Source organism: Pangasianodon hypophthalmus, chromosome 10 (assembly GCF_027358585.1).
Source record: "Pangasianodon hypophthalmus isolate fPanHyp1 chromosome 10, fPanHyp1.pri, whole genome shotgun sequence".
In the NCBI taxonomy this organism is placed as follows: domain Eukaryota; kingdom Metazoa; phylum Chordata; class Actinopteri; order Siluriformes; family Pangasiidae; genus Pangasianodon; species Pangasianodon hypophthalmus.
In genome coordinates this window covers 1,114,961-1,128,957 of record NC_069719.1, presented here as the reverse complement: position 1 = coordinate 1,128,957, position 13,997 = coordinate 1,114,961, and the positions used below count along the sequence as shown (strand labels likewise).

Below are 13,997 nucleotides of genomic sequence, written 5' to 3'. Positions count from 1 at the left end.
TAGCATGCTGAGAAAATAAAACCACCTGAACCACCTCTGGGAACATGAGACTCTAAAACATAGGACACTGAGAATGTAAGGCACTGGGAACATGGGAAGCATTATTATTTATATTTATCCATCTAAAACCTATGACCTGGGTATTTTAGCCTGGAAGCCATAAACATACAGTAGGACTCTGGGAATGTACAGCACTGTGCAAAAGTCTTGGCACTGTATTTTTTTTAGTACAAACTTTGTTATAGATGTTTATTTTCTGGCTTCTACATTATTGATTCAGTACAAAAACATTTTAGATTCCAAACATTAGTTTTCCAGCACAAAATGAAATGTTCCAGAAAAATGTTTGTATGTCAGTAAAGAAAGCAGCAGATTCCATAAGAGACACTTTTCAGATAAAAACATAATGAAGGCTGCTGGGTTTCGCTGCAGAAATAAGAAGCGAGTCGACAGTCAAAGTCTCCAGAAGAACTGTGGCTGCTTCTGCAAGATGCTCAGTAACACTTCCAGCTCATTTCCTTATAAAACTGCACACACTGCACCTCAGATACTGCTTTATTTTAAAGTGAAGGATCGTCACATTAAATATTGACTTTGTTTCATTTATTACTGTTTACTGCTCTTTATAGGATTTTTTTAATGTAGATACAATATAAGGCACTGACAGTACAGACCCAGAGCATCTAAAACCTCAAGAACACAGCAATCTGAGAACACAGAACCATTTAAAACTAGATCATTAGGAACACTGAACCCTCAGAACGTAATTAGGTAATTCGTTGACGTTCTAAAATAAAATGATTAGGGACCCAGGTGTTTAAGGGCACTACAAATGATCGCAGAACTCAATTAGGAGAGTAGCGAACACGTCACTCGCTGCAGTCGGTATCTACTAAAGGGCAAAATCTGCATTCATACGATATTAACATCAATCAGAGCAGCATTCATCAACATCAGAGCCATCTTTTAATCTGTACAGGTCAATGATGACTAATTTATTACGCTGAGATCTACTAGTGTGCTAATGGATACAGAGAGAGGATGGGGAGTGTGTGTGTGTGTGTGTGTGTGTGTGTGTGTGCGTGTGTGTGTGCTCACATGGTGGAGATGTCAAGCAGTCGGAGGTGTTGGTCACAGCCCAGCTGCGCCGCTACGTCTCTAAACTCCTCCGTCAGTCGAATCAGACCGAGATCCAGATCGAACTCAGCAGGGAACTCGACGATCCAGTATCTACACACACACACACACACACACACACACACACACAGTGTTAGTCCCTCAAGTCAGTCATATAAAGGCTGTAGCTTTATTTCTATAGATTCATCTTTTCATGAAGACAAAATACACAGTTCGATAAAACTGTGTGTGTGTATGTGTGTGTGTGTTTAGCGCTTTATGGCGACCGAATATCCTCCATAATGAAAGGAATCCCTGATAATATTGACCTCTTGGGGACATTTTGCTAGTCCCCATAAAAAAACAAGTGTTTTAAATAAGTAAGAAATATTTTTTTTCCTTAAAAGAAACAGAAAAAAAACATATAATATAAAAAATTAATATATCTATATATACATTCTATTTTCAAGCTTTGGAGCCTGTTACAAGTTATGAGTTAAAGAGTTTAAAGTCCCATTCGAGTTGTGAGTTAAACTTTTGAGTCTGAGTCAAGTGGTGAGTCAAATCTCTGAAGTCCAAGTTCAGTTATGAGTCAAGGCTTTAAAGTCTGACTTCAGATACGAGTTGATAGAAGCGAAGACGACGTAAGCCTTGAAGTCTGAGTTCACGGGCTTTTAAGTCAAGAATAACAAATTCAGGTTCGGTTTTAATTAAAGCTTTGAGTCGAGTTGCAAGCCTTACGCTTTGAAGTCCAATTAAAGCTGTGAGTCATAAGCTTTTAAGCCGGAGTCGAGTTACGAATTAAAGTATTAAAGTCCAATTGTAAAATGTTTAACGTTTGAGTTCAGTTTTGAGTTAAAGGCTTTGAAGTGTGAGTGAAGTCTCAGTCAGGGCTGCAGTACCACCACGCTGCCTGAGCTATCTGCTTTAAAAGTCCAATTTGAGTTTAAGTTTGAGTCAAGCTGCAAGTTAAAGCTGCTGTGAAGTCAGAGTTCAGGTCCAGGTTAAAGGCTCTGAAGTCCAAGTCACGCTGCAGTGAATAAGCTGTGAGTTCACTTCAGTTTTGAGTTAAAGGTTTTGGATGTCGGAGTTGAGCTTTGTGGTCCAACTCGAATTTTTAAGTCTTGATTTGAGTTGTGGGCTGAAACTATGAAGTCAGAGTTGAGTTGCAAGCCATAAGTGCAATTCAAATTATAATGAACAAGCTTTGAATTTGGAGTTCAAGTTCGGGTTAAACATTTTGTGAGTAGTGAGTCATAAGTGTAAAGCCTGTTTCGAGTTGCAAGTCAGTAAATTAGGGACATGAGGGACGTGTAATTCATCCTGGACGACCTGTAAATAACTAAGAAAAAACCTGCTACTGTTCTGAAAAACGAGGACCAGCTTTACGAGTGTGTCTTTCTGTCATGTAAGTGTGTGTTTGGTATGTTATTATTTTGCAACAAAGTCGATTTAAATTCTAAATTCAAATTAAATCTCATCAACCAATCACCAACTTGATGCTGTGACATCACCACTAGCCTTTATTTACACTTTTTTGGCCTTCGTAGCCTTCTGCTCAACAGTATGCTAACATTAATCATAACTCTCCACTGGTAGCTATCTGACATTAAGTAACTAGCTAAGATAGCTAGCAAGTGATTTAACATTATGCCAACAATGTTATTGTGCAATTTCAACTAGTAGCTAAGATCAAATGTCCACTAGAGAGCTATAGGTAAAATGATGTCAAGCTTAAGTAATGAAAATAATGAGTAAGGCTTATGATGAAGGTTTGTGATTGGTTGATCACATTAAGCTCAGTGCAGATGATTTACCTCATTAAATAGCAGATCTTCAGCCTCGTTAGCTCGCTGTCGTCTCCTGTACAGTCCCGATACGTACACACTCGTTAAGGGCACCTGATACACACTTAGCTACATGCTCAAAATTTAAAAAAATAGTCTCACACACACACACACACACACACACACACAGAGGGATCAGGTAAAGGATATATGATGAGGAGTTTTCCCGCTAGCTCTGTAGATGAGATGTACCATCGGTGCATTAGCAGGAGCATTCGGGGAAGATGATTCACGTTTAGTTTTCCTTCATCATCTACACACACACACACACACACACACACACACACACAGAATAGTGTTATAAACAAAGTTTAATTCAGGCAAACAACTGTAAACTTGATCATGTGACTTCTCAGTAGCTTTTGTTTTCACTATTTTAGCTCAACATTAGCTAAAGTAGCCTGCTTAAAAATAACAACTAGTTACCTCAGGTAATGTTTACTAAGTTCACTAGCACCTGATGTTATGTAGCTAGAAAAATTTTCCAGGAAGTTTAGCTAGCTAACATTATAGACAGTAAATCCACTAGCAATGTTAGCTAAGCAAACTTATATTTCATATTTTAAATTTTGTGATAAAGCAGAGTTACTGAAAGTAGTTTCCCATAACAGCACGTCCCCAAGTGTTTTATTCTCCGTATACCACAGCAACTTTCCAAACATTACTTTTTATTTTATCTATTTTTTCATTTTATCTATCTATTTCTATCTAATTCTTTTTTATCTATTTAATTTTAAGTTTCATGCAGCCTCCAGTGGTGGAGACGCCGGCGTCTACAGTCCGACTATTGTGCTAAAATAACTTTCGTGTAAAGAAAATTGTGATGAAATCAAAAAATCTGCATGTCATCTTTCAGAGTAACAAGTTATCAGCTTTCTCTGTCTCTGTTGTGAAATGCTCAATAACTGAACAGATGTGTTGCATCAGGAATTACAGCCTGCACGAACCCACGACGTAACGTGGCCAAGTATTAGGAACGTCACAAACCAAATACTTTTACCATCAAAAAACAGGAACTGACCCATTTTTGCCCTCTGAACTTGTGGAACTTCCATGAAATGAATGAGTTCCTGTTGTCACTTACGTTATAGCAGTTATAAACAGTCGTTCCCTCACCAGCTTCTCTTTATTCTCTCTCTTGACATTGATAAGACAAAAAAAAAAAAACGCAGCTTGTTACGCGTGTTACAGAGAAACCGCAAAGAAGCGTAAACTCCTCTGTCTTGAAGATGTCGGAAAACTTAAAGCTACAGCTTTACCTCTGACACTGGAGACTCCTTCCATAAATGTTACATAAACATCTCCTTACCCTGGAGAAAACTTCACCATAGCAAAGATTACATACGTTTAATCCATTTCTTCAAAGTGAATGAGCTGTTACTATAGAAACGATAACGTATTAGAACGAGAGCATTAATACAAACGTGCGCTACTGTCAGAGCTGCTGTTATAGAGAATTAATCAACCTTCTGACCAATCAGAATGCAGGATTCAAATATGAAACACTCACCAAACGCAGTGATACAGGCGTCTAACAGCAGCTCCAGTGGTGCCGCTTTCCCCAGCGTGAACGACCCCATGACCTTTAGGCCACTCTGAACTCAATGAGTTTTAATCAATCCCATCGGATCATCTTTTCTCCTCTTGTCCTGATGTAAGAGCCTCTCAAACCATCGCGGGTTGATTAGCGCTGTGGAAGCAGAAAAAAATGTCAACTGCGATATCTTTCAGCAGACGTCATGTCTTTTTTTTTTCATCTTTTCTATTCAGCCATATTTGATTTTATGAGTTTGTTTTTGATAAATGAGCATAAAAAAAGCATAAAAATGTAGCAAAACCACAGCAGTAAATCTGTTTCTGGTCTTCTTTTAGCTTCATAGTAAACAGGCTATGAGTGTCTCTGGTGAGTGTGTGTGTGTGAGTGTGTGTGTGTGTGTGTTTGACGATTGTACACAGATGGTGTGTGATCACTCTGGCCCAATGAACTGAAAGAAATAACGATCACTTCTACACCATGAGCAATGATTCAGTCTAATAACCAACATTTGAACAGTTTAATCGTACAATCCAAATCCAAAACATTAATAATAAATAACACATATTTTAATTTTAATATATTTTAAAGTCACAGGAAATGTGTAGAATCCAGAGTTTAAACGTTTAATTAAGATCCAGAAAAAAAAACAGGATGTAAATGTGATAAAACCTCAAACAACAGATGAACTCACTGATCTGAGACTGTTTTAATGGGCGGGACCTAATATTCTAATGAGCATTTTTGATTGACAGCCCTCTGTGCCTGTGATGTCACTCAAGCAGAGAATCATGGGGTTGTAGGCTTTAGGGGGTGTAGGGGTTTAGGGGTTGTAGGCTTTAGGGGTATAGAGTTTAGGAGTGTAGGGGTTTAGGGGTATAGAGTTTAGGAGTGTAGGGGTTTATCGGTATAGAGTTTATGGGTTGTAGGGGTTTAGGGGTATAGAGTTTAGGAGTGTAGGGGTTTAGGAGTATAGAGTTTAGGAGTGTAGGGGTTTAGGAGTATAGAGTTTAGGAGTGTAGGGGTTTAGGAGTATAGAGTTTAGGAGTGTAGGGGTTTAGGAGTATAGAGTTTAGGAGTGTAGGGGTTTAGGGGTATAGAGTTTAGGAGTGTAGGGGTTTAGGGGTATAGAGTTTAGGAGTGTAGGGGTTTAGGGGTATAGAGTTTAGGAGTGTAGGGGTTTAGGGGTATAGAGTTTAGGAGTGTAGGGGTTTAGGGGTATAGAGTTTAGGAGTGTAGGGGTTTAGGGGTATAGAGTTTAGGAGTGTAGGGGTTTAGGAGTATAGGGTATAGGGGATTAAGGGTTTGGGGTTGTAGCCTTTAGGGGTCGTCGGGGTTTAAGGGTATGGGGTTTGGGGTTGTAGCCTTTAGGGGTCGTCGGGGTTTAAGGGTATGGGGTTTGGGGTTGTAGGCTATAGGGGTTATAGGGGTATAGGGTATGAGGTGTAGGGTTGTAGGGTTTAGGGGTTGTAGGCTTTAGATGTTTTAGGGGTTTGGGATGTAGGCTTTAGGGGTGTAGGGGTTAAGTTTAGAGGTATAGGATTTATGGGTACAGGGTTTAGAGGTTTAGGGTTATAGGGGTTTAAGGGTTTAGGGGTATAGGGGTTTAGAGGGGTATAGGGATATAGAGGTTTAGGGTTATAGTGTATAGGGGTTTAGAGGGGTATAGGGTTTAGAGGTTTAGGGTTATAGTGTATAGGGGTGTAGGGTTTAGGGTTTAGGGTTTAGAGGTATATGGTTTAGAGGTTTGGGATTATAGGGGTGTAGGGGTGTAGGGTTTAGGGTTTAGGGGTATATGGTTTAGAGGTTTAGGGGTATAGGGGTGTAGAGATATAGAGGTTTAGGGTTATAGTGTATAGGGGTTTAGGGGTTTAGGGGTTTAGAGGTTTGGGATTATAGGGGTGTAGGGGTTTAGGGTTTAGGGGTATATGGTTTAGAGGTTTAGGGGTATGTGGTATAGGGTTTAGAGGTTTAGAGGTTTAGGGGTATGTGGTATAGGGTTTAGAGGTTTAGGGGTTTAGGGGTATGGGGTATGGGGTTTAGAGGTTTAGAGGTTTAGGGGTATGTGGTATAGGGTTTAGGGGTTTAGGGGTATGTGGTATAGGGTTTAGAGGTTTAGAGGTTTAGGGGTATGGGGTATGGGGTTTAGAGGTTTAGAGGTTTAGGGGTATGTGGTATAGGGTTTAGAGGTTTAGAGGTTTAGGGGTATGGGGTATGGGGTTTAGAGGTTTAGAGGTTTAGGGGTATGTGGTATAGGGTTTAGAGGTTTAGAGGTTTAGGGGTATGGGGTATGGGGTTTAGAGGTTTAGAGGTTTAGAGGTTTAGGGGTATAGGGTTTAGAGGTTTAGAGGTTTAGGGGTATGGGGTATAGGAGAAGTGACTGAGTTTGGATTGTAATCAGGCAGGTGTAATAAAGCCGTGTGAAACAGACAGAGACTCTATTGATCAGTCTGATATCAGTCACTCAGTCAGTAATCATTACAGTGCTGCTGGAGCTGGAAATGAGATCAGTATTCTCAGTAATGTCACACTTTCACATATTAACCTGAATAATCTTAAACTTTTACATTTTCACCTGAATAATCTTAAACTTTTACATTTTCACCTGAATAATCTTAAACTTTTACATTTTCACCTGAATAATCTTAAACTTTTACATTTTCACCTGAATAATCTTAAACTTTTACATTTTCACCTGAATAATTTTAAACTTTTACATTTTCACCTGAATAATTTTAAACTTTTACATTTTCACCTGAATAATGTGAAATTGTATCTTCAATATTATTAGTTTGTATTTGTAAAAAAGGTTAATCTGTATAATGTTAACATTTAACTTGTATAATGGTACATTTCTACAAACAGAATGATAGCTGTATTTTTAATATTACATTACAGACCTGTACAATGTGAGCTTTTTAACTTGATTACATTTCTTTCTTTCTTTCTTTCTTAGAAAAATAAAATATATGGTATATTCATCTTCTATAAGTCAAGCAATATTTCCTTATCTGGTGAAGTAATAATATTTCGAGGACAGTAAAGAACTTCACCCTGACTTTACGAGTTAAATCTCTCTAACTGCTTTGATTTACTGAGATCAAAATGAAATAAATAAATAAATAAAAGAGAATAAAAGGTTTATGAAAGAATTTGAATAAACAGAAGCGTTAACAGTGTGTTTTCTCCTCAGATTCTGTGGAGATTACATTAGAAAAATTATTCGTAGGAGCTTTAGATAAATTTATTGGTTTGTAAAAATTTGAGTAACTACAGAAACAAACCACACACACACACACACACACACACACACACACACACACACACACACACACAAGCACAAGGACCCAGCCCATTAACCACACTTCATCTAAAATTAATCTCTTTGGTTTCGAGTCAACACCACTTAACTAAAAACCCCACTAAACTCACCTACTGTCTGTGCATCATCCACCCACCCACCCACACACACACACACACACACACACACACACACGCACGCACACGCGCACACACACAGCAGGGTATGTGTGATGTGTGTGTGTGTGCAATCTCTGAGCTTTATCGAGAACAGACACACTGTTTCAGCATCTCGACTCACACCAGATGACTGATAACACGACGTCCTCAGATCCTCAAATCGACCCACAGCAGGAAAATGACACAGAGCGATAAAGAGAAATGAGAGAGAGAGAGAGAGAGAGAGAGAGAGAGGTGGATGGAGGGAGGACAGGATGAGCAGACATTGTGTGTGTGTGTGTGTGTGTGTGTGTGTGTAAAGAAGAGTATGAAAATACTGAAAGAAGTGAACTGAAAGAAGAGTTGCGTTAGATGCAGATGCAGCAGATGTGATGACTGCACACTATAGTGTGTGTGTGTGTGTGTGCGTGTGTGTGTGTGTGTGTGCGTGTGTGTGCGTGTGTGTGTGTGTGTGTGGTCCACTCTCAGTTCCTCCTGCAGTAAAGGTTGTGTGTGAAAGTGTTCACTGACTCATGACCTCACAAGGATTGATTGCGATTAATCACATTAAAATAAGTCATTCATGTTTCTTCATTTCCTTCTTTTTTTCCCCTTTAAAATGTGTTTTTTCATTTTCGTTTTTTTCTCTTTAATATAAATTTCCTTTCTCTTTTATGCAAAAAAAAAGTGAAAACAGAAGGAAAATTATAAAATATGTATAAAAAATGTAAATAAATAAATACATTTTACAAATATAAACAAACAAACAAATAAATAAACAAATAAATAAATGATTAACGGTGATGATTTTTCTTTAATTTGTGTAGAGACTGAAGGAGGAGCCATTTTGAATTCACTACAGTAGAGTAATTCTGCAACCCACTCTACTCAGAACTCCGACACGGAAAAGTGCCACGGATCGTCATTCAACTCGGAATTCCCAGTCGGAAACTCCAGTAACATCCACGAGCCCGAGTTCTCTGACATAAACACACCTGAACTCAGAGCAACATGGCCACACACACACACACACACACACACACACAGTCAACAGTAAACAGATTTCTCTTTGCATTATTTTATACTTTATAAAACTTGATTTTATTTGATACGTAGCTTTGGTGTTGTGAAAAGGTGTGTAACAGCTGTGTAAGTTTAGATCTGTAACGTAACTCCGCCCAGTTTTACTGATGCGATAAGATCAGAGAGGAACGAGACGTTTCAGCGACATTATACATCGTTTCTCTTCGTTAATCACGCAGAAATAATTCATCTACAGTTCTGTGCAAAAGTCTTAGGCACATGCAAAGAAATGCTGTAGAGTAAAGACGCCTTCAAAAATAATGAAATTAATGTTTCTACATTTAAAAAAATCCTATAAAGAGCAGTAAACAGTAATAAATGAAACAAAGTCAGTATTTAATGTGACGATCCTTCACTTTAAATAAATAAAGCAGTATCTGAGGTGCAGTGTGTGCAGGTTTATAAGGAAATGAGCTGGAAGTGTTACTGAGCATCTTGCAGAAGCAGCCACAGTTCTTCTGGAGACTTTGACTGTCGACTCGCTTCTTATTTCTGCAGCGAAACCCAGCAGCCTTCATTATGTTTTTATCTGAAAAGTGTCTCTTATGGAATCTGCTGCTTTCTTTACTGACATACAAACATTTTTCTGGATCGTTTCATTTTGTGCTGGAAAACTAATGTTTGGAATCTAAAATGTTTTTGTACTGAATCAATAATGTAGAAGTCAGAAAATAAACATCTATAACAAAGTTTGTAAAAAAAAAAAATAGACTTTTACACAGTGCTGTAGATCAGAGACTAGCCGTAGGATCATCACTGTGATCTGAGCGTCGGAGTTTTTCCGAGCCGCAGCAATGGAGCGCGTTTAGAACTTTCAGAACTTTTGACTCGAAACTCACTTGGAACTTTAACAGAAAAATGGATATGAATAAACATTTTTAAGTGAAATCTGTAACAATTTCTACAAAATTCCTACCTATAATAAACTATGAGCATGTTCATATCATGCTATAACGCGTTCATCCGGCCGTATACACACTGCATTGCACTTTATAGCTATCTTTATTACGCATTATGAATCCTTATGATTGCAGGATGCATTACGAGAGAAGAGGTCATAACATGTTACATCACCAAGCCCAACTATACACCGTGCCTTAGGAGAAGATACAGTATAAAGGTGATATAATGCGTTATAAGCACTACTTTTAATGCATTCATTGAAGAATTTGAAATAAATAATTATAATGACGTGTATAATGCCTTATGAACGCATTATAACATGTTATAATAGAAATGTTACTCTGAAATCTTGAGTAATGGTTATTTTATGTTAAGAAGATGAGTTAAAGGAAAAGAGAAAGCGTTTTGGCTTGCCCTGGTGTCGTTACGTTCACTTTCATAAGATTTGCTTTACGATGGTGTATGATAAGTGATAACAGGGATTAGCAACGGTACAGGAAGCGAAAACAAAAACAATCAAAATGTATCATTGATTTTAATCATAAACATGAAGAACATCACCAGAGTAAAAACGCCAGTTTGAAAAAAAGTGTTTAACTGGTTAATAATGTTATTTTCCAATTTCTGTATGATTTCCAGAAAAAAAATTTCCCAATAGGACTAACTTCCTGTACAGAATTCGTCACTTCCTGCCTGGCTACAGGATGTTAGATAGCCGCTGTGCTATAGCCGGCGTTTTTGAAGATCGTAGAAAGTATTTTTCCTACAATTCTGTAAAAGAAATTCACACTGCGAAGTAGAAGGAAGCTGTGAAAATGTTCATATAAACACACACTTGTGGTTAAATGCAGTGTTTGGTTTTATTTATACTCTCAGCTTCTGAGTCAGATATCATACGACAAGCTTTTATTTAACGTACAGCACTGTGCAAAAGTCTTGGCACCCTTTTTTTTTTCAGTACAAACTTTGTGATAGATGTTTATTTTCTGGCTTCTATATTATTGATTCAGTACAAAAACATTTTAGATTCCAAACATTAGTTTTCCAGCACAAAATGAAACGTTACAGAAAAATGTTTGTATGTCAGTAAAGAAAGCAGCAGATTCCATAAGAGACACTTTTCAGATAAAACATAATGAAGGCTGCTGGGTTTCGCTGCAGAAATAAGAAGCGAGTCGACAGTCAAAGTCTCCAGAAGAACTGTGGCTGCTTCTGCAAGATGCTCAGTAACACTTCCAGCTCATTTCCTTATAAAACTGCACACACTGCACCTCAGATACTGCTTTATTTATTTAAAGTGAAGGATCGTCACATTAAATACTGACTTTGTTTCATTTATTACTGTTTACTGCTCTTTATAGGATTTATTTTATTGTAGAAACATTAATTTCATTATTTTTGAAGGCATCTTTACTCTACAGCATTTCTTTACATGAGCCTAAGACTTTTGCACAGAGCTCTACACATTACTAATCTAGTTAAGAAGCTCAAAGTAAAGATTGGCTTTTATTTTAGAAAAAAATCTTGTTTTATTTTAAATACCAAGAAAAAACTTGTAGAAGCTACTTTTTTGCCTGTGATTGATTACGGTGTTATATCGTATGTTGTATATGCAGCCTCCTCCATTCTACAGAACCTTGATTCAGCGTATTAACGTTTTATTACAAATTTTATTTATTACAAAGTTTCTTACTCAACATTGCCTTCTTTATGATTTGGTGAGTTGGACATCACTAGCTACGTTTCCATCCAAGGATTTTTTTTGCAAAAAATGTTTAGTGCATTAAGTTTACCGATATAGCTGATGGAAATGCAAATTATTGATAAAATTTAACAAGTGTTGACATCATCTTTTTTCGTTTAACTTTAGCGCATAAATTCTATGTTGATACTTCAAATGTTGCGAAGTTTGGAAATGGTTTTTGTCAAGAAAAATGGCATTCATGCAAAAAAAAAAAAAAATGTCACATGACAGAATTTATCCATTCATCTAGGGAACCTTAAACCTGAGGCACGAGATGAATTACAGTGAGCAGATTCACTGGCCTCCGCTACATTCAGCAGCCTGATGTAACACCTCATATAATTTTCTTTAATAGCTGTGCACACAGCATATACACGTCGATGGACAGTCTTTTTACTAACCCTGAAAGTTCTCCCACTTCTCTGTGCTCGGAGCAGGTTGCCAGCGTGAACATGGCGATGGCAATCCACTTTCAGGTCGGAACCCTGCGATGCATCAGGCACAACATCAGGACCAATTAATAGGTGCAGCATCTCAAATTCTAAAAAATTGCAGCCAGAGACTTTCTGTGAAATATCTCTCCACCACTACCTCCCCTACTGCGTGGTCTCTCCCAGACCCAGGGGCTTCGTCAATTCAATTCAATTTTATTTGTATAGCGCTTTTAACAATGAACATTGTCTCAAAGCAGCTTTACAGAACATAAAAAACAAAAAACATGCAAACAGTCCTAGATGTTAGACAGAATTATCCCTAGTGAGCAAGTCTGAGGCGACTGAGGCGACTGTGGAGAGGAAAAACTCCCTGAGATGAGATGAGGAAGAAACCTTGAGAGGAACCAGACTCAGAAGTGAATCCATCCTCATCTGGGTGACACTGGAGAGTGTGATATGAACAATGTCCTTTCTGTATTTATTTATAGTCATGTAGGTTGTTGTCTTCCTCAAAGTCCTCAAAGTCCACATAGGGTTAGCAGCGTTGCTTTAAACACCCAAATCCTCACGAGGCAGTCACTACCCAAGTCGTCGCGTAAGAGCAGTATCATATGGAGCTCCATCAGACGAGCAACTGCTCCATTCTGACGTCGTCTTCTGATATTTCCTACAATTGCAATTATTTGTGAAATTAAAACTTACACTAATCTGTCCAATTTCAATTAATTGTCTCAATTCTCTGTCCATTTTACAAAGTTTTGAGGACGCAAAAGCTACACTAATTGTGATCTACACAAAATTACGAATGGAAGCGGCTCAAGGGCAGGGTTCTTTTACGATACGCCAAAACTTATGCGACAATTTGGTTTTTTTAAGGATGACATCATCACACACACCATTTTAGCGGTAAAAGGCCAGTTGGATGGAATGGAAATTTCACAAACTTTTTTTTTTTTACACATTTTCAATTTTCACAATAAAAGAAGAGCGCAAAAAGTGGATGGAAACCTGGCTACTGACCTCTCGCTGAAAACAGCACCGGTATATTTTTAGCTACAAAGCTATTGTGGGAAAACTTCCAGCCTTCTTGTTAATGTACGCCGGGTTTTGACAGATCTGGGGAAAACTGACTGCATTCTCCTTTTATGCAATCTTGATGTGGAATAACTTGCAGAATGATTTAAAATTAGACACGTTTCTATCCACTGATGAAATTAAGGGCATCGTAAAGAATACGGTGAAGGATTGAGCAGCCTCTGTGTGTAAAAAGCTGCGTTTTTGTTGTTGTTTTGTTTTATTGTGGCTCTTTGTATAGTATGTTGTTGTGAGTATGTAAGGTTACTACCTCGGCCAGGTCTCTTTTGTAAAAGAGATTTTTGATCTAAATGTGAATTTCTGGTAAAATAAAGGTAAATAAATAAATTAATTAATAAAATGTACAGAGTGTTATTAGCCGATCTTTTATTGCGTTCTAACCGGTTTCCAACTAAACAGGGAGAAGAAAAGTACAAATATCATTTCTGTTCAGAGCAAAACAAAATGAGAAATAAATCTAATTTCTAATCCTATAAATTTCCTACAAACGACAAACACACAGATCAGCATTTAAACGCTCTCGTGTCCTGGGGTTTGTTGTTGTTGAAACGCTTCTCCATTTTTGCAGAAGAAAAGCTGAGAGCCAGTGCAGCAGCGGCTCAGTGCAGTGCGGCGTAAATTACACTCTTCATTCCAGCTGAAGTCACATGATGAAGTCACATGCTCTTCTACGTCACAAAACTTCAGTGAAGCTCTTAGGGCTCAGGCCAAGAAATTAAACATTTTACAACATTTTAGGCCACGCCCCCACAGACACCAACAATAGGCCACGCCCCTACAGA

General features: G+C 38.0%; 1 protein-coding gene across 2 annotated transcripts in view; it reads right to left on the bottom strand.

Annotated features, from left to right (window-relative positions):
- rasgrp3 (RAS guanyl releasing protein 3 (calcium and DAG-regulated)) overlaps window positions 1–13,997 on the bottom strand; it is a 50,678-nt gene that overhangs the window by 17,785 nt on the left and 18,896 nt on the right. For both annotated transcript variants that reach the window (XM_053237611.1, XM_034307854.2), the window contains exons 2-5: window positions 4,474–4,653; window positions 3,114–3,216; window positions 2,934–2,996; window positions 1,099–1,230 (exon numbers count right to left, since the gene is read on the bottom strand). In XM_053237611.1, the coding sequence (XP_053093586.1) occupies window positions 1,099–1,230; window positions 2,934–2,996; window positions 3,114–3,216; window positions 4,474–4,543 (368 nt within the window). In that variant the 5' untranslated portion in view covers window positions 4,544–4,653. The remainder of the gene's footprint in view (window positions 1–1,098; window positions 1,231–2,933; window positions 2,997–3,113; window positions 3,217–4,473; window positions 4,654–13,997) is intronic.